This window comes from Pelmatolapia mariae, linkage group LG18 (genome assembly GCF_036321145.2).
Source record: "Pelmatolapia mariae isolate MD_Pm_ZW linkage group LG18, Pm_UMD_F_2, whole genome shotgun sequence".
Lineage (NCBI taxonomy): Eukaryota > Metazoa > Chordata > Actinopteri > Cichliformes > Cichlidae > Pelmatolapia > Pelmatolapia mariae.
Window position 1 is genome coordinate 17,117,960 of NC_086243.1, and position 25,459 is coordinate 17,143,418.

A 25,459-nucleotide genomic window follows, 5' to 3' on the forward strand; every position below is an offset into this window, starting at 1 on the left:
GTGTCTTAGCAATTCCTTAATGTGAAGTGATGACCGTACAACCTTTTCAAACCTTACGAGAGGTGACATTTTCACCCTCTTCTCAGATGAGACACCATCAGGTATGCCAGCTTTTTGATAACATTTATAGAAGCAGTGCAAGGTAAAATAAAAATTGCCTTTGGTGGTACATAAATGATCTACTACTCACTACACTGGCTATTAAATCTTTGAGTTTGTGTTAACTACAACCAAAGCCTCACTTATCCACTGCACTGTCTGTTGATGCCTTCACCATAGCATAGAGGTGGTGCATTGATTGGAACACAACAGTCTCTAGTGGCAAAACAGACACAGTGCAAGGAAAAACCCATAAAAATGGTCTCCAGCATCTAAAATGTCAGTGAAATGACACTGCCTACTGCACATGACCTTTATTTTTTCAATAAACTGTGAAAAATAGAGTAAAGCAAAGCAGGAGGAAGAAAACTGAGGAGTTACTCTGGTGATTATCAGCTGCACACCTAATAAAGCTCATCCTCAAAACAAATTAGTGAGAATGCTGCCTCCAGTTATAAATATAAAGCACAGGAGAAAAGAAAAGAAAATGGGGCGCAAGACGGGTTAAGAGACGGTTATATTTAGCTGCTTTCTCGTGTAATTCTTAAAAGCTGCAGGAATCTTTAAGATCCAGAGTGAAGTTGCATCTGAAGAGTGAGATAATCTCCTGTGACGTGAAGGAAGTGGATGTGACCGCCATTATTAAGCTGACGATCGCAAATGAAGGTAGACAGATGGAGTGATTTTCTTTTTTCTGCATCTGCGTTGATATTTAATCGGCTTCAGAAAATTTCAACTAAGCAGACTGTAATTAAAGAAAGCGACAAAACGGTGTTCGAACACCACTGATAACAAAATACCCACGTGGAGGCCTAATGACAGCTGATGATGTGTTTACTTCACGTGATCTTCAGAGCAGAAAATCTACCACGAGAGACTGAAGCTCAGCATCATCACGGCGTAATAAGGCCTCTCTCTCTGTTTAAACACTGACTAATACTCGCTGTCAGCTTTTGTAATAATATAGTAAATCATCAGGAGGAAGAGGGACAGTCAAACAGCGAGGCAGCAGTCAGCTGATGTGCCGCTGACAGGTCTGTAGAGGTGGTGCTGGGGGAGGGCAGGGCGCGAAGGGATGATCGATGGGGTGTCAACAGAGCGTTGAGGTGCCGGGGAGAGGAATGGATGACCCGTTGAGATGCCCTCTGGGAACAGAGGAGCTAAAAAAGCAAACAACAACAGCAACAACAAAAAGGCTGATGTCGAATATGTCTGTCAATGGCGACCTGGTGCAGAAACCAGAGTGGAGGCTTGTATTCACTGAGCGTCAAAGGGGAATTCATATTTTTTAACAAAAAGGAAAATTAACATGGTGGCGCTTATGATGGACACAGTATGCTGCATGGTATGAGCGGAGGATATTCAGGGTGCGATGTGAGAGCTGCGTCATCTCCAGATGGCAGTCAGAGCCACCAGCGAGCAGCAGCGTGTGTGTTCCCAGAGCTTACAGCCTCACCCTCTCCACCTTTGCAACCATGGCAACATCGAGCATGAGGTCCTGCCGCGGCTGCTTTGTTGTCCTGAGGGGAGGAGCTGCGCTGGGTGACAGCATGTCTGCCTTCTGTGCTCTGCACTGCACACTGGTTTAAACGTACAGAAACCCTGCACTGGCTTGTTTATTTCCACATGTGATATTTACTTGCATGTTGTTTTACCTGATTTTACACTTAACTATTAATTACTATAATTCAATAGTACAAGCCACTTCATTAGGTACGCCTTGCTAATACTGGGTTGGATCACCTTTTGACTTTAGAACTACCTTAATTCTAGAAGATTCCTCAGAGATTTTGACCCATGTTTGGTATTATGAGGCTCAAAGCATGCCGTGACAATATCCCCCACACACCATCATCCCACCCCCACCAGCCTAAGCTGTTGATATAAGGCAGGATTGATCTGTGCTTTCTTGTTGTTTATGACAAATTCTGACCCCACCATCTGATTGTCACAGCAAAAGTTGACTCATCAGTCCAGGAAGCACTTTTGCCAATTTAGGTGAACCTGTGTGAATTTTAGTTTCAGTTTCCTGTTCTTAGCTGACAGAAGTGGCACCCAGTGTAGTTCAGACCATTCTTGAGCGTGAAAATCAGCAATTTCTGACCAGCCAGTCTGGCACCAGCAACCACGATCTGTTCAAAAGCACTTAAATCACCATTCTTCCACCATTCTGATGCTCGGTGTCTGCTTTTCTACATGCATCGAGTTAGTGCCACGTGATTAGCTGATTGGATAAGGAGCAGGTGAACAGGTGTACCTAATAAAGTAGCTGGTGACTGTACAACCTTATTGTTATCTTTTGCAGAACCTCTTTTTCTCATTTATTTAATTGCATCTCAGCACAAATTTCTTCACCTTTTTGACAGTATTTTCAGCATCCCTTGGGACACAGGGTGTTTTGGGGGCCACAGGTTTAGGGATTTTAAGTCATTTTTTACTCGTCTGTGTTTTTGTTTTTATTTAATATTTAGTATTTAGTATTTTATTGTTATTTTAGGATAGGATCAGACTTAGCTGTACACCACATGCCTGATTCCAACTGTACTTAGTACATAGATAGTGGCTAAAGTGCCAGAAACATTCCTCACGAAACAATGTTGACCAAAAACAGCTAAAAGAGTTCAATATGATGACAAATATATTTCTGAAAAATAATGTAAAGACAAAATATTTTTCACATAAGCTAATAAAACAAACCAGGTTACATCAAGTTACTGTGTTTATCTTTGTAGTATTAGAGTGAAACTGTCACAGGTGAAATGCGACTGTAATATCGCTTGATCAATACACAACTATAACGCCATCTTCTGTCCACCCAGGTGGGAAAGAAACTGAAAAATAGTCTTAATGTTTTCACAGTAGCTTTAATTTCAATTAAGTTCTAATTCTGCATCACCGGCTCACAAAATATTGAACTCCAGCTGCTTCATTAAAAGCTCTACAAGCTTATAAAGACAAAACTAAGCAACCTACAATCCTCTATGAACGCACACAGGGCAACAGTTCATGTTTTCCCACACTTATGTGTCTCATGCAATGATTTGCACATTAAAGTGGCTTCCTTCACATTTTCCCCTCATACAGCATAATTATGATTACAGGAATAATCACATAATTATTAAAAATTAGAGCGTGTGCTTGCGTCTTGATTGTTTCCTTTGAAGCCTAATGTGGTGGCATCCAGACAAGAGAATTTCCTGGCATAGCTCCTCATAAAAAACATAAATATTTGTTGTGGAAGTAATGGGAAGTAGATTTTTTTCCCCGTTTTCCATCCTTAACATTCACATCTGGCTTTCTGCACTGATGAAAAGGGAGTTTGCCCCAGGATTCGTGATCATTTTGGATTAGCATGCCAAGTAACAAATCCGGTAGCATCCTTCAGTAAGCAGTCGTCATCTGAAGCACACAGTTAGCCTTTCCTCAAAGATAATGAGGACAGCCTAACACATCTCATTGCTCTCTTTCTTTTATCTGGCTGCTCTTCTTGAGCTCCGTCTGGCTGATTTATCTGAGCTCTGGACCTCAAAGGAAGCACAGAGCTAAACGAAGACTTGGGAACCGGGCCAAACTGTCTTACTCAGATCTGAAGTATGTCTAAGCAGAAGGCACAGTTAAGGGGACGCATGAGGACAGGCTGCGAGTTTGCGTGCGTGTTCGTGTATGTATAAGCCCTGGGCAGTCTATCCAACATGAATTCAATTTTAAGTCACACAGCAAAGGTGATTTATGATTCATTCCTTTTGAACATCAATTTCCTTCTGATTCAAAACAGAATCTGAAAATTTAGTGCGCAGGGAATTTTTCCTCAGATAAAACGTTCCGAAAGGAAACTTAATTAAATTAATTAAAAGAGGATATGTAGTGTAATGATGCTTTCAATGCTGAAGAGCTGGCAGTGTCCTGAAATACAATGGGTTCACTACAAACAAACTCCTGTAATTACTAAAGGGAAATCAGAGAGCTCAAAGCTCTTTGTGCTTGTCCCCAGAGATACAGCCTGCCCACTTTGCCATTTCAAAAATGCTTCTTTGGCCCTCAGGGACGCCATCACACCATCTCTTTGTCATAAGGGCATATTATATATGTGTAAAAAGAGCTAATTAAAAGTAAAATGAAACCACATTTTCAGCAAACTTCGGTTGATTTTAAAAGCGGAAGCCCAGACCGAGATTGAAATATTAATGCATTATAGAGCAGCGTGCTATTCTGAGATTAAGGTGGCCCTGTGGGAAATGAGCTTTTCACTAATGACTAGTGCTTATAGTCAGACATGAATACAGCTGTCATTGTAATTAGCAGCAGGGGGTCTGTTTTTAGCTATTTTGGGGATAGAAACGATGGGAATCAGTAGGACTTTGTGGCTTTTATTCAGTAAAATGTTCAAATTATTTAGAAAACTGACAGCCTTCATCACCAAATCATAAAATCTAGATTAGAGCTCCATAAAAGGATCATGAGAAGTTAAGCCCTGGTATAAATGGAGGTTGACTTTGTCCTTCGTTTGTAGTTATACATTTTTAAGGCTTACTCATTACATCAAATGATGCTTATTACAGCTGAAAATGAACCATAAGCATGGCCTCTAGTAAATCATTGATCACAAGAATTTAGATGTGATGTCTTTTTTAAAGGAAATGAGAAGGAAATGTTAAAAAGAGCAATATTTTTATCATGTGGTTCTTTATAAATCTGGGCTACTTTAATTCACAATGATTTTTTTTTTTCATATTTGTTCTTATAAGGTTTTGTCACTTGTCTTAAGGTCTCTATAAAAAAGGGTAATTCAACCACCTCCTCTTTATTTGTCAAAGAAAAACAGCATGAATAATGTTTTTATTACTCGATATGTTGACTGTGAGTCACGTGTCATTATTCCAGATCACAGGGCGAGACACAAGCAAAAAGGGATGTGGGGTTTTTTTCTGTTATGTAACCTATAAAGAAAATGTCAATACAGGCCGAGTCATGAATGTGTCTCCAGGCTCCAGCCTTAAGGCAAAATGCTAGCCTGTTTCACCTTTATATCCAACAGTTAATTAGGGATGTTCACAGGCCTCTATTTACAGTAAAGGGTAATGAGGAGGAGAACGAACTACTGCTGATATCTCCCTAGGTGATGTAAACTCTACCATGAAACACTGACACACAGTGCAAAGTGAGAATTAATCTCATCTCACACACACACACACACACACACACACACACACAGCTCTCCGACAAACAAAGATGCAGTGCCTGCATTTCGCGAACCCAAGAGCTCAGAAGAACACAGCAGCAAACAAATGAAACTGTTGTTTACAAAAAATGTAATTCTTTCCGCTTTTCATTAACTCAAAGTAAACCCTCAGACGCACGAGTGTTTGCTGGTAAATATTTGGATGAATGAAATTAAATTCACGAATGTCCAATTCAGTTGTTTGCTTCTTCCGTCTGCAAAATAAAGGAGAACAACAACAGCGCGGGCAAACTTTTACCAAGGAGGGAGGGATTGGAAATTATACTTCTTGAAATGGTCTCCCCATCTCTTGAGGCAAAAGGCAATTTCATGCTCCAGCACGACTCAGGGGGACATTGGGACTAAAGGTGAACTCAAGGTTAATAGTGCAAATGTAATAAATTGGAAATCTTGCAGTACAATAACAACTTCTGACTTAACGGGTAAAATGATGTCTGTTTGTTAAGAAAATCGTGACTGTCAAGTCGCCAGTAAAGAATTATCTATAAAAATGAGGTAATAAGCTTAAAGGAAGCAATGGTAGGTTATTTCTTTTTGTCCAGAGGTGTATAGGACACAGCCAGAGGACTATACCTCTGTTTCCTGCAGAAAACAAGCAACACATTTCCTAACAACTCTGTCTTTGTGCAGACAGAATGTGAGATTCCAGCCAATCTGAAGCCTTCTGTGAGTTTTCGCTATTTGGTGGATGCATGACTGATGCTACATAGCTGGATGGATATGGGTCTTCTTAGGCTGAAAAAAAGAGAAACCAGTAACACAAATGTCAGAAATGTTTAGGGGACAAAATTGTCTGAGAGCTCTGCACTTCATGTTGTGTTTGTTTTCAGAAATGGAAACAGAATGACACAAAACCGGCACTTTGTGTTTTCACCGTAAATGAACCAGGGATCTTTTGCTTGTTAGGTGATTGCATAAACCACTACAGTTTGGAGGCACTGGGCGCTGTTGTCTCTAACAGGCACAAAGTCCAAATAGCCATCTTCTAATCTGATAGAGAAAGGCTGAAGTAAAGCATTTTGGTTTTTGTATGAGAAGCAATTTCACGTCATGGCTACAAGCAGACAAACAGTGAACTAATAAAAAGCACTGTGATGATGTACCTGTCATTAAATCTAAAAAGCACAGAACAAAGCCAAACACAATCCAGCAGGACTGAGCAGAAAAGCCACTCCAACAATGTTTCATAAACTGAGCCTTCTTATTATTTTTTCCCATATAGTACAACCTATCCAGGACCGGTTCTTGCTACTGCAGTGCCTTAGGAAACATTTGAACTCAACCTTGGATTAGCTGGTGTGTAACAAATGATTTAACTGCAAAAAGTGTGTGAGTGTGACAGGTCATCTGACTAATGTGTAAAAAAAAAATACAGACTGTTATTTAATTCTATCTGCATTGAGAATATTTAATGATTATTAATAACTCTCTCTGCTGAAACCCTCCTGATGATTCTGCAGCTGTAAGTAACCCCATGAAGCTGTGATTATTGGATGAACTTTAAGGAGAGACTCCAATAAACAGCTGTAAGCAGCAAGCACCGCCTTCAGATTCCCCTGGGTTACATTAAATATTCGTCATTAATAACTCATTAATAACCTGTTAAGACAGTTCTGGCTGTGCACCCGTCTGTGTGTCTAGATCACTGCAGCCTGACAGTAATATTTTGTTCAACTTTTAGATCCTAGTTCCCTGCTACAGCCTCTCTTTTGTAAAACTAACAATCCGACTTCTACAGGCAATCTGAGGAGTCGCCTGCACCCACACTGCAATTTATCACATGTGGCTCCAATTTATAATGCTGCAGGGAACATCTGTATGCGTAGCTTCCTTTTAGATCAGCTGTTTACTGTGACCGGTGTCTTTAACAGTGCTTGGGGCACATTAGTGGCATATTTTTAAGATTTGACAAATTTGACAAAATATTTCTTCCTCTCCTTTGCGTCCCCTGTGCTGTTGAGGCTCCAGGCAGCTGCCTCGTTGAGCTGGCCCTCAACTTATCCATCAAAATCCACAGTGAGAAATTTGAACTGTTATGCTAAAGGCTTGTGTGTGTGTTTGTGTGTTGGGAGGGGGTTTAGGGTCATGGTTGGGCCAAACACACTCTTCATGAACCTCTCAAAAATGAGTCAGACGCTTATGTTTTGTCACTTTCTATAACCACAACACTGCTGTGGTGCTGTTTGCAGTTTCAGCACCACGGTCAGCACCATGCAACCCACCAGCGGCTCTCTGCAAACAGATATGAAACATATGGAGCAGAAAGTGTTGATTTTTAAGTCAAATCATCATCACAGTCACCTGAAGCACGACGAGCTTTAACGCTACCATTGCTGACATCCATTAGTAGTGGAACAGATGAATGTTTTTAAAAAACACTGCAACACAAGCAGAAGCAACATAATAATGAAAGACTGCAGCTGCCACAGAATATAAACCAAGCTTTTGAAAGTTTCTTCAACATCTTTTAAAAGTGAAAGCAGTGTGAGAGCTTCAGGGAGGCCTGTTGGGGTCTGAATGAGTGTGTTTGAAGAATTACTGTCTAAAATGTGCATAATTGTGGTTTTATGCATGCAAACAACAAAGAAAAAAACTAATTTCTTACGTCCTCATCCTCCCGCAGGCATTTTTTGCGGTACTGGACGTGAGGTCTCCCATCGAGGAGTTGCTGAGGGGTCTTCGCTGCGTTTTCCTCGTCTGCAACCTGTCCACCAAGAAGGTGGCTGGCCTCAGGTGGGTGCGGAAAGGAATTGGTGGTATTGATCTTTCCGGTGAATCTCTGGTACAGCGAAGCCATAATACTGGTCCGGTTCAGATAAAAAAAAAAAAACAACAACAAAAACAACTTACAGCATGTCAGAGTCACAAGCAGGTCTCGTCTGATCGTGTGGCTTGGACAGTCTGTTTGGTTTATTTGCGCTTCGAAGAGAACCGATGGCAGGCAGCCAGCTTTCACCTCCGGGATGGAGCAAAAAAAAAAAAAAGACGAGGTGAAGACACTTGGCTAGTAAATAAGCATCTGTGGATAGTGTGGATGACTCACGGCGTTGGAGTGATAGACCAATATAAAGCCGGATCATTCGCAGCCGTGTCCTTTTAGCTTTGCCCAGGCGCACGGCAGACTGGTGGGCTGTAGGTGTCAATAGTTGCTCTCTTCTGTATTCACGACACGTTGTCTCCCCTCTTCAGTTTCCTGATGCCTCCTTTCAGAGAGATGGCAGGCGGATGCGCTGAGTTTCCATCAGATATTCGATCTCCCAGATGACTCCGAGTGATTGTCTACCTCCCCCCGTCTAAAAAAACAAAAACAAACGAGCAACAGATACGGATTCGACTCTTTCGGCTATGTGTATACCGGACTGACCTCACATATGAAAAGTGTGAAGGACGCAGAGAGCCCGACGGTACTCACCGCAGACGCGCTCTGCATGTGAAGTGACCAGCGCTGTGAGAGCAGCTTTACTGTAGCACTACTGTCACTGCACTTCTTTGTGCGCTGCTTTGCGCGCAGAAATGCGCCAGCGATGCACAGATTCGCTTGTATAGACTTCGATGTGAAAGCGCAGAATAAGAAGCCTCTCTCATTTATGATTTCATGAGCGAGGTTGTAAAATTGCCTCTCATGTGACTGCGTATGGTCCCAGGACGGAGCTCTAGTGCCTCTCTGTGGCGCTCTGGATTAGGACAGGCTGACCAAACGCCTCTTAAGATGTGTATTCCACATGTGACACAACAAAGAGGGAAGTTCTTTCTTTAAAAATAGAAAACAGAAAATACTCTGAAGCACAGCATATATTTGAGTCACACAACTGGATAAAATAAAAGGAATATATATTTAAAATGTGTACAAACATGGTTAAACGTATCCTTTGCAGCTTCTTCGACCCTGATGAAAACCTTTCTTGAAAGCCCATCTACATGCAGTGCTACAAACCATAAAAATGCCCCTTCCCTACTTCAGCCCAATATTTTCATTCAGTTCACAACCACAAGTGTTATTCAGCTCATAACACTGCAAGTGATTTCATGCTTGAAATGCTCACAGAGGCCACAGCAATGCAGCTCTGGTAAATGCAGAATATTGGCTTATATGCGATGGAGGGAGGGAAAGGCTCTTGGGTCAAAGTGTTCAAATCTCTGCCATTCCTGTCAAGAATGCCACAGGCCAACACGCCATGGCCTCTCACTCAAACTATCACCCAACTGGCGCTGAGCTGTATTTCTGGGAAATAGGTCATCTTCAGAGGGGTACAACTTCAAAGCAGCACTAAAGCGCAGCTCCAAAAAGCTCTGCACACACTCTGCTGAATACCGCCGTTTTGCCTCTCTCATTAAGTGAAATCAAGTTCATTTGGCAATCATTTGCAAAGTGTTATCAAGGTGAACTGACTAGAGTGGTAGAAATGAAAAAGGTCTATCTTGAACTCTGAATAAAGAGTGAGTTTCAATTAAATTTCTTTTATAAATGGTGAGTTATCTCGAGTCCTGAAAGAACTGCTGAAGGCTCATTGATTCGTGGCTTGAATTATGAATATAACCTGAATAACAGTATATCTATCTGGAATACAGAATTTTCATTTCAAATGTTTGGCCATTTACAAAACAAAACAAAATAAGGATAGTGGACATTACTCCCCATTCTCCCCTTCCTCATGAGTTTGAGTCATTTTTTCTTTTGACTCCAAGTATGATTCAAAAAGTGATGAACTTTGTTTGATGCTTTGTCTACCTCGTAATTGGAGTTTCAGCAGAAACTTGTGCTTTTGACTGAACATCTCTGGGCTTCCAGCAATCTCTCGCCTTCCACAGTGGCTTGCCTCGGTCCTTGTCATTTGTTTCCCTAGTTCATAAATGCCTTTTCCTGGGTCTGCGCACCCCTTGGGAAATAGGCCTGAGTCACTTGACATCAATCCCAGCCTCTCTGATAGATGTCTTCCAATCTCCCTCACCTTGTTGGGGAGCTATTGTGAACTGCCTGACTGCTTTAAAGCTCCCCTCAGGACAGCGCCGGGGAGCCCGGGCTCAGCTTGACTCCCCTATCGCCTCCACACAGACACAGCAGATGACTGGAGCTACGCCTTTCCCTGCTCCCACAAACACCACTGCAGTCAGGCTCTGCATTATAGGTGGTAAAAATTTGAAGAAGCATGTAATAACCAGGTATAATGACAATGATAGCTGCAGTAAAACCTCTGTGGGTAGCTAATGGTACTGTTGGAGACGGTGCAAGCTAAAGCTTACCTCGCTTGTGATATGGAACATTGTAATTATATTTCAAACACGTCACAGATGCATTTTATTTCAAATGATACGATGCACTTTGGTGCACTTTATGACGCTGTGAGTGATGGCTTTATGAAGCTCTGCTATGCAGTAAACTCCCCTCAGTGAGTTTATTTTTTAATTCCAGTGAGGGACTGACACACCAACTTTGCCAGAAATTTTACTAACTGAATGCACAGATGTTATTTTATTATATGAGGACCAGAGGGAAGTCATTATTTTTCTCCTCCTCAAATGAAATGAAACAACGCCAAAAAAACTGGTGATCATGTTCTCTGCAGAGAGGCGGAAAACTCTGAGGCAGCCTGGAGGTAAAAAAAAATCCCACAATAGCATTAAACATTATTAGCAAGAAAGAGTAGAGGGAAACCAAGAAATCTGAGAGAGAAAAAGGAAAGTAAATCTTTTTATAATTGCACACACACACACAAAAATCCTTTTAATGTTTGCTCTTTTCTGTTTTAGATCCCCTGCCTTTGAAATTTTTAAGAATTAAGTGTGTTTGATCTTATTTTCTTAAAGTCTGACATCTTTAAAAATATGTACAACAAAGGTAAGCTGGGTATTAAGCTGCACAGCAACACTCTCACGCATACTGTTATTTCTATTACCATAAACAGGATACCATACAGTATATACTACAGTGTGGTGCCTATATAAATTTAGATAATCACTCACAATGCAAATATTAATGTATTTGTATGAAGTGAAATGCCACTGCAGCCCAACATCTTTCCATCAGCATTCCACACAGCACAACAAAATGACACAAATTAATTGGATGGAAGAGGAGACCGATCAATCAATCGATGTTTTGCGGGCGTGCAGTAATATCTAATTTCCTCTGAACATCACTCAGCTGAACAAGGAAATTGCTGAACCCCTCTACATGCATGTAAGAGAGAACAGATTCAGTTACAGCCCATCATAATCACATTTTTCCACCATTCTCCATTCGGCATTAGCTGGACACTAATGATTTCTCTGAATGCTGTGCTGGGACAACCATGACAACAAGTTTCTTTATCACCCTGCTGCCGGTGTCGGATTACATGCCCCGTTTCGCTGTGGCCTGGGCACATACATTTTATCTTGAAGCTCTTCTCGAGACAGTCCATTACCGAGCTGTAAATAGCTCGCTCTCACATCGATTAAAAATAATCACAAATACACTTGTGTACATCAAATTTGTCCAATTATCAGAAGCAGTCTTCAAGAAGGAATTACACGCCGTAACTCATTAAAATGCCTCCAGATCAAATGTTTTAGGGCTGCAAGGCGCGTCTCCTCGGGGGAGCACAGAACAGAGGGAATAGATGTGTGGCGCAGATGCTGCATGAGGTGAAAGGGGCAGATTTGTGGCATCACTGTAACAACAACAGCAGGTCAGCCACAGTTTGGTACGCACTTAACAGCATTGTCAACAGTTAGGACAGAACATCCACACAGCAATATATCGTATAAAAGCATTAACTCACATTATATGTATAAACTCTGGCCTCAGACGTGCATATTTTTATTAAAACACATTTCCTCCACAGCATGGATTACCCCAGTCACGTGACTTCCAGAGGCAAAGATTATCAAATGAATGAAGGAAAAGTAGATGCCTGTTCACTCACTTGCATTGTAATTCACAGATGAAAAAATGGTGGGAAAGGAATCAGAGAGCTAATTAATCAAACGGACGTATTGGAACAATTATTATAATACACACACTGATGCTGCGATGCACTGCACATCTTGGTATTTGTTTACACAGGGATCATGATTTTTGTAGCTTATTGTCATGCAAAGTGTGAAGTTTTGCAGCATTTCTGTATTGTGATACCACAAGATACTCTTAGATTCCCACAATTATTGAGACAGACAGATAGATAGACAGACAGACAGATAGATCGATAGATCGATAGATGGATAGATCGATCAGCCATTGCTCACAGGGTAGAAACATCTTTCTTCATCAGTGTTTATCAAAATTGAATTGTGTGTCACTGAAAGCCACAGTCTGTGAGACTGCAGAGTCTCACAGTCCTTATCATTGAATTACGCCCTAAGACTACATTACAACACTTGGCTCATTTCGGGCCATGTAACAATGGTCACTTCAATTACTCTTGGCTGCAAGTACTGCATTTATTACACTTCTGGTCCACTGCACAAAAGAAGGAAGCTGCCACAAATCACTGACACATATTTAGTCTCATATAGGTAACACTTTATGTGTGAATCATTTGATGACCTTCCTACTGTAAATTCACATAAATGTAAATATTGCCATTTCTAACCTGTTCTAAGCCCTTATTTGCTGAGTCCTGCATGAAATCCATTCCCTGAGTGAAACTAGTTGAGCATGTTTCCCATTGGAAGGGGAATATTATCTTCTATGGAGAGCTGAATCTCCCAGTGTATTACAAGTGAAGGGAAGCTATGCACTGAGCCCAAATTGAAATGGCAGCAGATAAGTCACTGAGGAAATGGAGTTTAATGCTGGCTGATGCTGTAGAATAGACTGTGGTTTGAGGGGGGAGCAGCAGACTACAGCTGTGGATTGTGGCAGCGGCAGATGATGGGGAGAAGAAAGAGGAAGGAATCGAAGGGGGAGATAGGAAACAGAGAAACCAAACTAGAGCATGTCACTAAAAATTTACTGTCAAATGTGTGTTTGGGTGCGGATAGAAAGATAGTGTGCACAGCAAAACCAGAGCTGAAAATGGATTATGACAAATGAATTGAAGGAGTTTATGGTATGAGACATGCAAGGCTTAATGCAAACTGCCCTGCACAAGTTATTGATTGGTATGACCCTTCTGGTCATTTATTATTCCACGTGGCACAAAATGTAAGCGTATTTGTGATCTGGAGTGCTGCACAAATCTAAACGCTGCTCTGCAGGAGAGAGTTTTGGAGCTACGGGCGTTCCTTTCTCTAACTTCCAGAAAGCTACAATTTACATAATTTTAATTGCTCAAGAACACCAAAGTCGCACAGCAACTTCTGCTCGTCATCAATCTCCCTTGTAGCCCATTTGCATGCAAACATGAGAGCAGTAAACTGTCAGCATTTAATCTAATGAGTTGACCTCAAAGTCAAGTCTGGAGGATTTTCACATAAGCAAAGATTAAGCAAAGAAAAGGCAATGCAAAGCAGTCGTTTTAAAACATCTAACATGGCACTGCAATCATACTTTCATACCTAACTTTTCCTCACAGTGAGCAGTTGAACTGAAGTCATTATGTGGCAACATCACAAAGACTAACAATGAGGCGCAAGGTATTCTCCACAGCGTATGCAGCCAGCCATTCATTAGAAGTCGCCTCTTGAAAGAAAATTAAAAGTGGTAAGCATTTGTCCATCAAGATCCTGGCAGAGGGGAGATGAGGACCCGCCGCTCTCTTCCTGCCTGTCCAGTTGTTATCAAAAACAGCCAGCAGCCTGTTCTGTCAGTAGCAGGAGGCTCACCCACAAACACAGACATTCCCCCACAGCGTGTCATGCATGCTAAAAGGGCCCCTTACCCTTCTGGAAGGAGTGCTGGTGTCTATCTTCAGCTGGGTGGCTATGAGGACAGACATGGTGAGAAGTGCCACTTGCCTTCCCCTCTCGCTGTGTTCACACCTTTGTGCTGTGAAGTTGGGGCTGCTGGAGGTGTCTGAGAATTCCTCCCCCCCACCCCACCAACCTCCTCCCCTTCCCCTCCCTTCCCCTACAGCTAAGAGAAAGGATGACCTGGGGGTCCGGGAGCCCAGCAAGAACGCCTCCCTCTCTACTCGCCGGGTGAATCAATCACAGACACTGGCATCGTCTCCAAAGGGGGGGGGGGGGGGAGGTGGTGGTGGTACAGGCTCCTCCAAACGTTACTTATCTCTGCCGCCCTTACTCCCTCCCTCCCTGGCTCGCTCACTGCCTCAACTCCTGCACACAAATATGCTTAAACTCTCTCGACAACACTTTACTCAGCAAAGGTGGAGTTGAATACTGTAAGTAAATCTCTCTCACACACACACATACATAAATATACTGTAGCATATAAACACTAAAATGTTCCTCATCATATTAGTAACAATATTGCCTGCTAGGCTTTTTTCTCTTTGAGTGTGTGTGTGTCTAAGTGTGTGTGTGTGTGTGTGTGTGTGTGTGTGTGTGTGTGTGTGTGTGTGTGTGTGTGTGTGTGTGTGTCCAATGTGTGTAAATATTACCAAGAAATTGATCATTTCACTCAGCATTGCAGCTGGGTTGTGATTAAGCACAAGTAATATTTATGCTTCCTGTCTTCTCTATCATAAAATACAACTCCGCCCACCTGCCCAAACACACATGCACACACACACACACCCCCATCAAGCTACACTGACAGGACAGAATCCTGGCACAGGCAACACTACTGCAGATTTATTTATGTAGCATTTGTACCTCCCGTAATGAATCCCAGGGCTGAGACTGAGTAACCAGCTTATTTAACCGAACCGTAGCACTAAGCCACAAGACAGTAGCGATGAAATGCCTTTTATAAAACTAGAAGAGGTGATATTTCTAAGTGAAAAGCCAAACTGCCCTCTCCTTCTGCATCTAACCCGGTCGGCTGAATATGACAAAAGCCAGAGGCAAGACGCCCGAAGAGGACCGTCACGGACAGCATGAATGGCAAAGTGTTCATAACTCATTCATTTAAAATGGCGCACAGCAGGATCCAAGCGTAGTAAATCACAAGGCCACCTCTCACACCCAGGCTTGATATGGACTCAGGGTTTGAATTATATCCTCGTGTCGATGCTGTCCAGCATTTTGCTTGTGTGTGAACTCAGGATGCTGAAGTTGTGTGAACATCAAAGTTGTAAACAGTGCAACGTCACTAAAGCGCTAACGCTGCCCCAACTTTTACACTTCACAGATGAAAGGACATGTTAACTAATTCGACATTCGTGAGCAGAAGGTGACCTTGACAGTTTGTTAGTGGGCAAGTGACTAACATAAAGTTGAGCCGCCTGCGTTCTTATTTCATGGATGGTGGCATGTATTACACCCTGTGGTAAGACCTGGTTTGAGGTTTCACGGTGGTTCATAAATACTTGCATTAAAAGTCAGCTACATTTCTTTTTGACCGTGACTCATGAGCCTGTTTGAAGCCTGAGTCTTCCCCCGCAGCTGCAGCAGTTTATCTCTAATGGCCGCCGGGCTTCGGCTCATATTTTACATGTTTGATTTGCACACAGACAACAACTCCACAGTGACGGCAGCAGCTGATGAATTGCAGCGCTTATTTAAATGTAGGCAGCATAATCACAGCACACAAGACGATCAACGTTTAAATTAAACCACAACAACACAAAAGAAGAACAGCTGCGCTTGTTTAGTTTAGTTTTTTTTTTTCATGTTAACAGGACCGCCATTTAAGGCCGCTCTACACTGAGGATAAAGATGAACTGTAGTTCACACGCGCCACAGGAGATGAGGTTTCATCAAAGAGAGTAATTGCTCTGGTGACTTTACCAAAGGATAATAAAGTCTTTCAAGTTCATAGAAGAAATGGCGGTTGTAGTTATAGCTATTTCTGTTAACAAGCTCATTTTATGCCGTGACATTTCCCCAGGGTCCTTTAAACAAGCCCCTGATTGGTCATCTTCTGCATTCATTTTTCTCACATTTACAGCTACGACATACACTCCTATGATTATGAATAATGCTGGCTCACAATAAGTCACTGTAATTGCAATTAGTATAAAAGGTCAACGTGGTTATTGCTGTAGAGCACAGAGGTGACGTAGTGTTTTATCACACCGACAGAGCATTAACCATACACAGCTTGAAATTCTTTACGTATTTACTTATAGAGTCCGTCCATTTGTCAGCGTCTGCTGATTTTGCAGAACATGAGCAACCATCAACACATTTTAAGAGCTGATGTCAAAACACAATCATTAATAACGTCTACAATTGATAGCACGCATAATATTCAGGAGACATTAGTTTATTGCATATAAATCGCAATGACAGTTTGCATTTCTGTGTTTTTAAATCACATATATCAGCATGGTGAAGGGACTTCTGTGAGACACATATGGGCCTCCAGATCCAGTGAGAAAACAAGATTTAGCATTCAGCCCAGTGGAGATAATGAAATCATCAGTTTATGTTTTGGTTTGTGTGGAGGTGTCTGCTGCAGTGGTGTATCCAGCTTCTTAATTGAATTTTTATACCATAATTTGTCTGGTAATACCGAAACAGCTCCACAGTTGTGGTCAGAAGGACATAACAGCTTGATGATGTCATCAGACACAGTTATAGAGGGGAGGACATATGCAGAGGCAAATATGCATGCTCATACAAACCTTATCATACCTGATTGTTTTAGCATTTCACACAGAATTTTGTCTGGTAATTGTTTGATTTTTTTTTTAATCTCTGCAGCAGTGTTGAAAATGTTTCTCCTTTCAATCCACGTACAGTTGTGGTCAGAAGTTTAGATATAGACATCATGGCCATGAATGTCATTGAAATTTGATGCTTTTAACAAATTCTTTGAGCTGTTATTTTTACAGGATGGAAAGTTTCTACTTCTCAGCATAAAAAGGATTTTTTTACAGCACTCATTGGAGTGAACAATACTCTCCAAATAAGAGAGTTGTTGTGCAGAAAGTCTCCTGGAGCCATTTCTAGATAACTCCAGATTGCAAGATCAGGTCAAACAATTGTACATAAGTTGAAGTTATTTGGATGGGTGACCATGATCTGGAAGAAGATCCAATTCCCTCTCGCTCAAATGAGAGAGAATTGGTTTGCAGTTTTATGATAAACAAAGGAACAACCAACAATGAAGCCTGCCATGAACTGGAAACTGCTGGAACATTAGTGTCACTGTCCACAATAAAGGAAGTTTCACCTGACCGTGGACTGAGAGGGTGCCGAAGCTGAAATTTCCAATTGTCAACACTGACAAGCCAAATTCATCTGGAGAAAGGTTTTGTGGTCAGAGAAAAGGCAAAGATTAATCTATTTGGCTACAATGTGGCTTTCAAAACCTTAAAACACTGTACCAGCTGTCAAGCATGGTGGTGGTAGCATAATGCTCCGGGGCTGTATTGCTGCCAGTGGTGCTGGTACACTGCACAAAGTGGAAGAAATAATGAAGGAGGACTACCTCAAATCTTCAACTTCACCTCAAGTCAACAGCTAGGTGTTTGAAACTTGGACATGGTTGGGTGTTCCAACAGGACAATGGTCCTAAACAAACATCAAAACTGGATTTAGAATGGATAAAACAGGCGAACATTACATTTCCAGAACAGCCTTCCCAATGCCCTGATCGCAACCTGATCGTTGAAAATGTACTTATATATACTATATAACAACACATTACAGTATATTTCTATATTCAAAAGATAGGTCTGTGCCAGGAAACTAACCACTTTAAATGAACTCTACCACTTCTGACAATATGACTGGTCAAACATTCAGCTAGAATTATACCAGAAGCTTGTTTATGGCTAGCAAAAGTGTCTAGTTAAGTTGCAACTTGCTAAAGGACATTAAGCCATATATTAGTGAAGATGTATGTATATACTTGAGCCGGTATACATACTTTTAATATGAATATGGTGTGGATTAGAGAGAATCAAAAATAATTTCAAACTTCTGCACCCAATTCTTGTTTTTTAAAGTCATTGAAGATGTTTGCTGTTCAATCATTCCACCCTAAAAGAGGAACACTTCAAAGGAATCCTTAAAAGCCCCAACATTAAAAGGACATTCATGCCCATGATAGTATATGTAAACTTCTGACCACAACTGTATACGGACTGAAAGAAGTAATGTTTTCAACATGGCTGCAGAGATAGTATTTCACAACTACAGGATAAAATTCTGTGTGAAATCCTAAAACACTAACATTCAGGTGTGAAAAGGTGCACATAGGTATGCATGTTTGCCTCTGTACGTGTCCTTCACTTCACAACTTGGTGTCTGATAACAGCATCAAGCCGTTACGTCCTGAGTCGAGCTCTGATTTTGACCTTCAGCCAGACCACGGTACCTATCCCTGACACTCCTCCCTGTGGATCCTAAAGATTCATGCTGCTGTCCTTGGTATGCTCTTCGTACACGCTCCACTTTGAGTTCAGGCTACAACACCAGTGCAAAGATATGAATAGAGAAAACATCATTATTCGTCAGAATAGGAATGAGTCTGGGAATATCTGTGTGTCACGCTATGATGTGTCTTTATCAGCAAGTGGCTTCACTACAGGCAGAGTACTATCAGGTCATCTGTCACAGGTGACAGGAACAGATGAACCCTGCGCCCCGGGGAGCAATGCAAGTGCAAGATTGTGTCCAGGATGAAGAGCTTTAGGTGCTCAAAGGTGGCCGGGAGCTGCAAAACCTGGACAGCTTTTATAAACATGGTTCTCATCTACAGCAAGCCTTCCCTGGGGAGCTTAATCGCAGCATAGCAGTTAGTGGTGACAAATGACTGCTGCTGAATGGTGTCTGTTGCTGCTGGGCATCCCTGGTTGTTTCTGTCTCCGAATTTCATTTCATTGAACAATGTGCTATTGTTTGCTACAGCATTATCACTTTCAAAGCGGTCATTGGATAAAATAAACAGATGGTATCAAAATGTGCACGGAAAATGTGTGTGTGTGAGCACATCAGGAAAATGAAAGTCATTTTATAATGGTTACTACTGGCTGCGGGCAGCAATACAAACATTTTAAGCAGGCGATTCAAAGTGCAATGGTTCAATGCAGAAATACTGAGGGCTCACTAGATGAATACAGAATGCTTTTGAAAGGCATTTCATCCTTATTCCTGCTGCATACAAATCATTTCAGTGAAAGTTTGTCTGTACAATTTTACTCCAGGGAACCTTAACATTCAGCTCAGGGTGCCAGTGTATCCTTGACACACACACACTTTCAAACAGCGCTGATACAAGCTCACTCAAAACTAACACGATCAAACAGATGAAAGGCACAATCGTGTTGCTTACTAACACACAAAACTACACTTGAGTGGTAACATGCTGTATGACCCCCGCAGACAAATTTATAATGCCGTCTTACAAACTCTTTTAAACTCTCTGCTAAACCTCAGAGCGAAACAACAGAAATTTTATCTGGGAAAGAGAAAGCAATGCCAGCTGACTGTCTGACTGCCTCTCTTAGTTAATGCAAATAAAGGAAGTCTAGACTCAGGGGAACGCCACTGGCCTCAAAAACGTCAGTCAGCGAGCAGCACCAGAGGCAGACGGCACCACAGATGAGACAAGATACGGTGAGGCAAAAAAAGAAATATATTTTCTGCTCTGTGGTGTAAAGTTAAAAAAAAAATCCCAATGATTCAACTGGGGGCATGTCTAAGCATAAATACATGATGCTGAGTAACCATTCCATCAGATTTAAATGATTCAAAAATGATGAATGAAAAAGTTTTCGCTCCAAAATTGCGACAGAGCACCGATATGTGCGACGGGATTAGAGTCCTAAAATAATTCAGGAAATTTAAATTAAGCAGGTTCGTGTGACAGCCTTGTTTCCACAAAGCTCTGTGGGATTTGTGCATCCTCGTGGGGGAATGTTTCATTATGAAGCCAGTAATGGATGTGATCTCTACAAGTAACAAACATCAACAGCAGCTAAAGCAGCATTCAGACTGACAACAAACACTGCAGAAGCTTAATATAGTCATGAATATAAGTGTAGAACTCCCTAATGTGGTGACACTTTGTGACCTTTTATTGGACACAAAATTAGATAATCCTGGAGGAGAACGATGCATTTTGGTAATACCCACAAATTGAAGCCTTGTGTGTGTGTGTGTGTGTGTGTGTGTGTGTGTGTGTGTGTGTGTGTGTGTGTGTGTGTGTGTGTGTGTGTGTGTGTGTGTGTGTGTGTTAGAGTCCATTTCAGACCAACAACTATAGCTTCTTTCTTATATAAACAGCAAAATCTCTTGTTAATATTTTACCTTAAACAAAATCATAGCCAACTGCACCTCAGTTATTTTAAATGTGATTCATTTTCAAGAGGGATTTTAAAAGATAGCGTAACATTAGTCTTTTATATTTGAATTTTGTCATAGATACAGTATTGCACAAAAGGTTTGAGCCACCCCAATTTTCTTGATATTTTGCTACAAAAATGGGAAGTAGGAGAAGCGATGTGTTGAAGCTTGTGTAAACATAAAGGAAAACACAGAATTTGAGGTCAAATCAGAGTTTATACTATTCTGAAAAACTTGAAAGTCGGTATTTCTTATGACCACTTTTATTGTTCAGCATGAACTCTCTTAGGCAAACTTTCTCTTCACTTCTTTAAGTAGTCTTTAGGAATAATTCCTGTCCTCCTTGAATGACATTCAAAGCTCTTCTTTGTTCTGTTCTCTGTCAAGATGACACTGCTTCTACAATGCTGAGCTCCACTCTCTGGGGAGGCCAATCCATGACTGATAGAAAACCACACAATGGAACACTATCCGGGTATGCTTTTACTACACTGGCAATGGGTTTGGGGTCATTTTAATGTTGAAATATGAAGCTGCTACTAATTACATGCTGTCCATATGGTGTTGTGTGGTTGATCAAAATCTGATGGTACTTTTATGCATTAATAATTCAATTAATTCTGACAAGATCGTCAACACCACCATGGCTCAGGATGGTGCAAATACATCCCAAAGCCATGACAGAATCTCCACCTTGTTTCAGATGGCATGTCTCCTTCATGCACACTGATGATGATTTGACAGCTTTCAAATTTGGATTCATCACTTCTTCAGAGTTGTTACCATTGATTTTCAGCCCAGTTCTGGGGTAATCTGGCATACCTCAGCCTTTTCTCCCTGTTTTGCTTCCTTAAGAATGACTTCTTGACAGCCACCCTTCCACTGAGACTGCCTCTGATGAGGCTTCAGTGAACAGTAGATGGATCAGCTGAAGGGCCAGATGCATCTCTCAGGTCCTGTTTCAGGTCTTTGCTGGATTTTCCGATTTTTAAGAACACAGATACTGTTCACAAGGTGTAGATTAGTTTTTAGGCCTGATACTTATTTATTTGACATCTTCTACTTGTCCACTTTCCTCAGTTTTTGCACACCATGCAGAGATATGCCAAGTTTTCAACCAATAGTTCCTTGTATTAACAAGGAACCACCTTGTGAGTCCAAAAATAAAATATTATGCTTGTCAAACTGTGTTATGTTATGTTTTGGCATTTCCTAAAGACATGGGAACTGGGTTTGTTTTTGCAACAAGCTCCTAGTAACAAAGAGTCTAGAGATACAATTTAAAATTGGCTCCCAGAGTTAGGGTGCGTTTTCCGTGCTTGAATAATTTATATATCAGTGTTAAGTGACTTAAAAATCAAGCAAATGAAAAAAAGAATTGTCTGAAAATGATCAGGTGCAAGGACTAAAAAAGGTTGAAAAGCAGCCAGTGCCCAAATAAAAATGTTTAAAGACCTTCAGAAAACCAGGCGTACTATTGCTCAAACCACTTAAAAAAATGACAACAAGGGTCTCCTCGAGACAAGACTCCTTGGTAGCAAAATATTAAAAAATTAGGAGTAGATCAAGACTTTTGCACAGTAGTGTTTTAAAACCACAATAATCATGTAGAGTAACATTTCATATTGTTACAGTCCTCATGCTTCCTGATTGGATGGGAGTGTAAGGTTTAAATACAGTAGCAGATGACCTTTGACTCTGACACTAATAATTGCATTAGTTGAATGTTTTATTATATTTTTTATTAGGTTCATAAATACCCTTTAAAAAGCTAGTTAGTAATTAATACCATTATGAAATAAAAGGAGGAGGAGGAAAGGGAAAAGAAGATGAGAGCAAAAGGGGAAATGAGAATAAGAATGTAGATTCTGACAGTAAGTCACTGTTAATATGAGCTCTCTTATTCTCAGGCCAGAATCACACCAACCAAATCAGGTTTAATGAATTTTAGTGCAGACATGTCTGCATTTTCTCAAAATTATTCTGTCCTCAGAGAAGGGTAGGCGGCTTGGATTGCCAAGGCCAGACTTAATGATTTCCCTTTCTATGCAAATTGCCCACAGATTATGGTAGAATTTAATAGGCTGTGTCTGGGAATCCTTAATAAGTAAAATACTGGTCACAGAAGCTTCAAGGCTTTGGGGCTTTCACGGCACTGAGCTGTAAGCGGAGCTGTCAGCAGAAATATGAGAAATATGGAGTGTACAAAAGGTATAGCCTCTCTTAACAGTGGAGAAATTTGTTTAAATAAAAGTGACTGGAGTCCAGCAAAGCCTAAGTAATGAGAGAAAAGTCTGTCAACATGCCAGCAGACTGGTGAAGCTTGGCAGAGAAGCCTCATGTTGACTGAGTATGTGACTGTGCTTCCAGCAGGTGGCAAACTAACTCCAGCGTGAACCAACGTGAGCACAAGGGAACGATATCAAGACTCGGTCTAATCTATGACTAAAAGATGAGTGAATCCACACAGAAACTGGGAAATAATCCAGATTTATTAGGATTAAATTACACACTATTGTATCAAAGAAAACATGCACAGCAATGCGGCACAAATGTGATTAAATTAATGACAGAGAGCCGATTAGAGAAAGACACCACCAAGCTTCCCACAAACAACACACATGAACAATCTTTAATCTAAAACTTAAAAGAGCATTTTTAAACGAGTGTACTTTGCTTGTAGCACTGTGTGTAACATTCATCTATAAATAGTCTACTACAGCCTGTGATCTTTAAACCTTTTTGGGGATGACATGCCCCCTAGAGACACACAAATTTGTCACAATTTAAATATTTCACAGCTCCTCTCCAGAGAATCACAGGACAGGGAAACGCATTTTGTCCTCACTGAAACCACAATCAATGCACCCCGAGGCGTAATGCAAGTTAACTTTGGCTCCAATATGCGGCTGCTGCTCGGAAGTGATGTTAGGCGAGTGCTGTTGCTGGGGAATTACAGGACAGGACAAGTCACAAGAGATGTATTTTTATTGTCTGTTGATTTCATGTGTTTCCTTGTTTGAACTCTGAGGGTGTAAGCCACTGAGCTATAAAGGAAGACGGAGTGAAAACATATGAAATTAGAGTTGAATATAAAATCATAAACAGTCTTCTCATGGAGAAGCTGTGGATGGATACATCGTGAAGTTTGCAGACATCTTATCAGATTATTTGGCGTCTTTAATCTTAACTTCTAAAGTGAGGCAACATTTTGTGGGCGTCTTTGACTCCCTACAATCAGATGCACATTCATTATGACACCTACTGTTTCCAGAACAATCCTCGTGAGCTGAGTGATTCTGTACTTAAATAAACAGGTGGAAAACTACCGAAAGTGAATCAAGATACTGCACCCAGAAGACAGCTACACCTCTGCATCTCAACAACATGTAATAGGAACCCGATCGTCTTCTTTTACAGTTCGGTCCACAGGAATTAAAGAGGGGGAGGGGGTCACCTCTTTGCGCATCAGTGGGCTTTAAAAAATGTGCTCAAACAATTCTGTACAATCTGGTAGATTTTAATAGTTAAGGAAAGTAATGTTTCTTTAAATAAGGAGATTAAAAATATAAGTTACCTTGTCTGCCTTGATGGAGCCCCTGCGATAGTTTCCTGCACCTGCAGATGAGTTCATGGTCCCATAAATAGAGATAGTCTGCAATACAAAATATTCACCTGAAGTCGCCTGAACAACCAACTTTCATCTCTGTCTCTGTCTCTGTCTCTCTCTCTCTCTCTCTCTCTCTTTCTCTCAGCTGGTAATCACGAGGATCTCCGCGCTTGTTGTCTAAAATCGTAGAGCCAAAGGTGCCCAATGTGCCTTTTCGCCGATAAGTGCATGCGTCTGAGCTACAGCTGTTCCAACAATGTGCTCCAGATTAAGCGTCACCCACCTGTAGTAAGGCTATTTAAAAGTGTTGTCCAATGGTAAATCAAAGCTCTTTGTGCGCAGCCTCTCTTCGGAGATAGTGAATCCTCGGGGGTGTACAGTGTGCGCTTTTCTCCTGCGCGTCGACCTGAACCACACAGATGAGTCGCAGAAAAGCAGAAAGTTTCTAAAGGATGACGATTCACAAAGGTTTCCAGTCAGTAAATGGAGTTTCTTTGATAGATTTGTACAGTTCCTGCAGAATAAACTGAGTTCGTTTATAATAGGCTGTGCAATTACAAAGAAAAAGGCGAAAGAGATGTAAAGCAGACTGTTTATCGGCAAACTGCACATGCGGGTTTTTTGGCCATCTTATCTGCGCTTTTCTGAAAGTTACGCCCCACGAAAGCGAGCATTGCAAGGATGGGTTGTTTCTGAGAGCTAATTTCACAGCAGTATCTAGCTCATGACTACACGGGGAGCTTTAGACTTAGCTCTCACAACCTTTTTATGAGTTGCCGGGCGCCTCTGACGCGGTTATTAGTTGGACAAAGGTGCGTAATTTGACCTCCGCCGGTAAACTTCCACATCGAGCTGCAATTAGAAGCTTTTAGCCGTCAGAGTTGATCAAAGGCGAAGCTGTGTCACCCTCCAGCCACTCGGAGTTTAATAAAAAAAAAATTCAGCGGGCCTAATGAGGAGGGGGATGCAAAAGAGTTCATTACAGAAAGTAAAGTGTGAATTTAGTAAAACCACAGGGAGCTAAGTGGCGGCGCACTCTGCAAATACTAATGATGCTGGGCTGGGGAGTCTGCACCTAATTAGACGAACAAAGGACAGACCTTTCTTTTTGTGAGAAGAAAAATGTTGATATTTATTTAAATAATTGTGTGTAAATTCTGTAAAGGGACTGCTTTGTTGCACTAGTTTCTTCGGTAAACAGTTGGTGAGTAGCTGTAATATGAGTGGAC

The 25,459-nt window shown here is 41.3% G+C and overlaps 1 protein-coding gene across 3 annotated transcripts in view; it reads right to left on the bottom strand.

The window, feature by feature from the left end:
* The window catches only part of LOC134617042 (dipeptidyl aminopeptidase-like protein 6), a 96,400-nt gene extending 71,912 nt beyond the window's left edge, over positions 1–24,488 (bottom strand). Inside the window, exons 1-2 of one of the 3 annotated variants that reach the window (XM_063462198.1) lie at positions 8,751–8,910; positions 7,944–8,631 (exon numbers count right to left, since the gene is read on the bottom strand). In XM_063462198.1, coding sequence (XP_063318268.1) covers positions 7,944–8,135 — 192 coding nt within the window. In that variant the 5' untranslated portion in view covers positions 8,136–8,631; positions 8,751–8,910. Of the gene's footprint in view, positions 1–7,943; positions 8,911–24,197 lie in introns of those variants that run through there. The other 2 variants (XM_063462200.1, XM_063462197.1) reach the window with 2 other exon arrangements.
* Between the last annotated feature and the right edge of the window lie 971 nt (positions 24,489–25,459).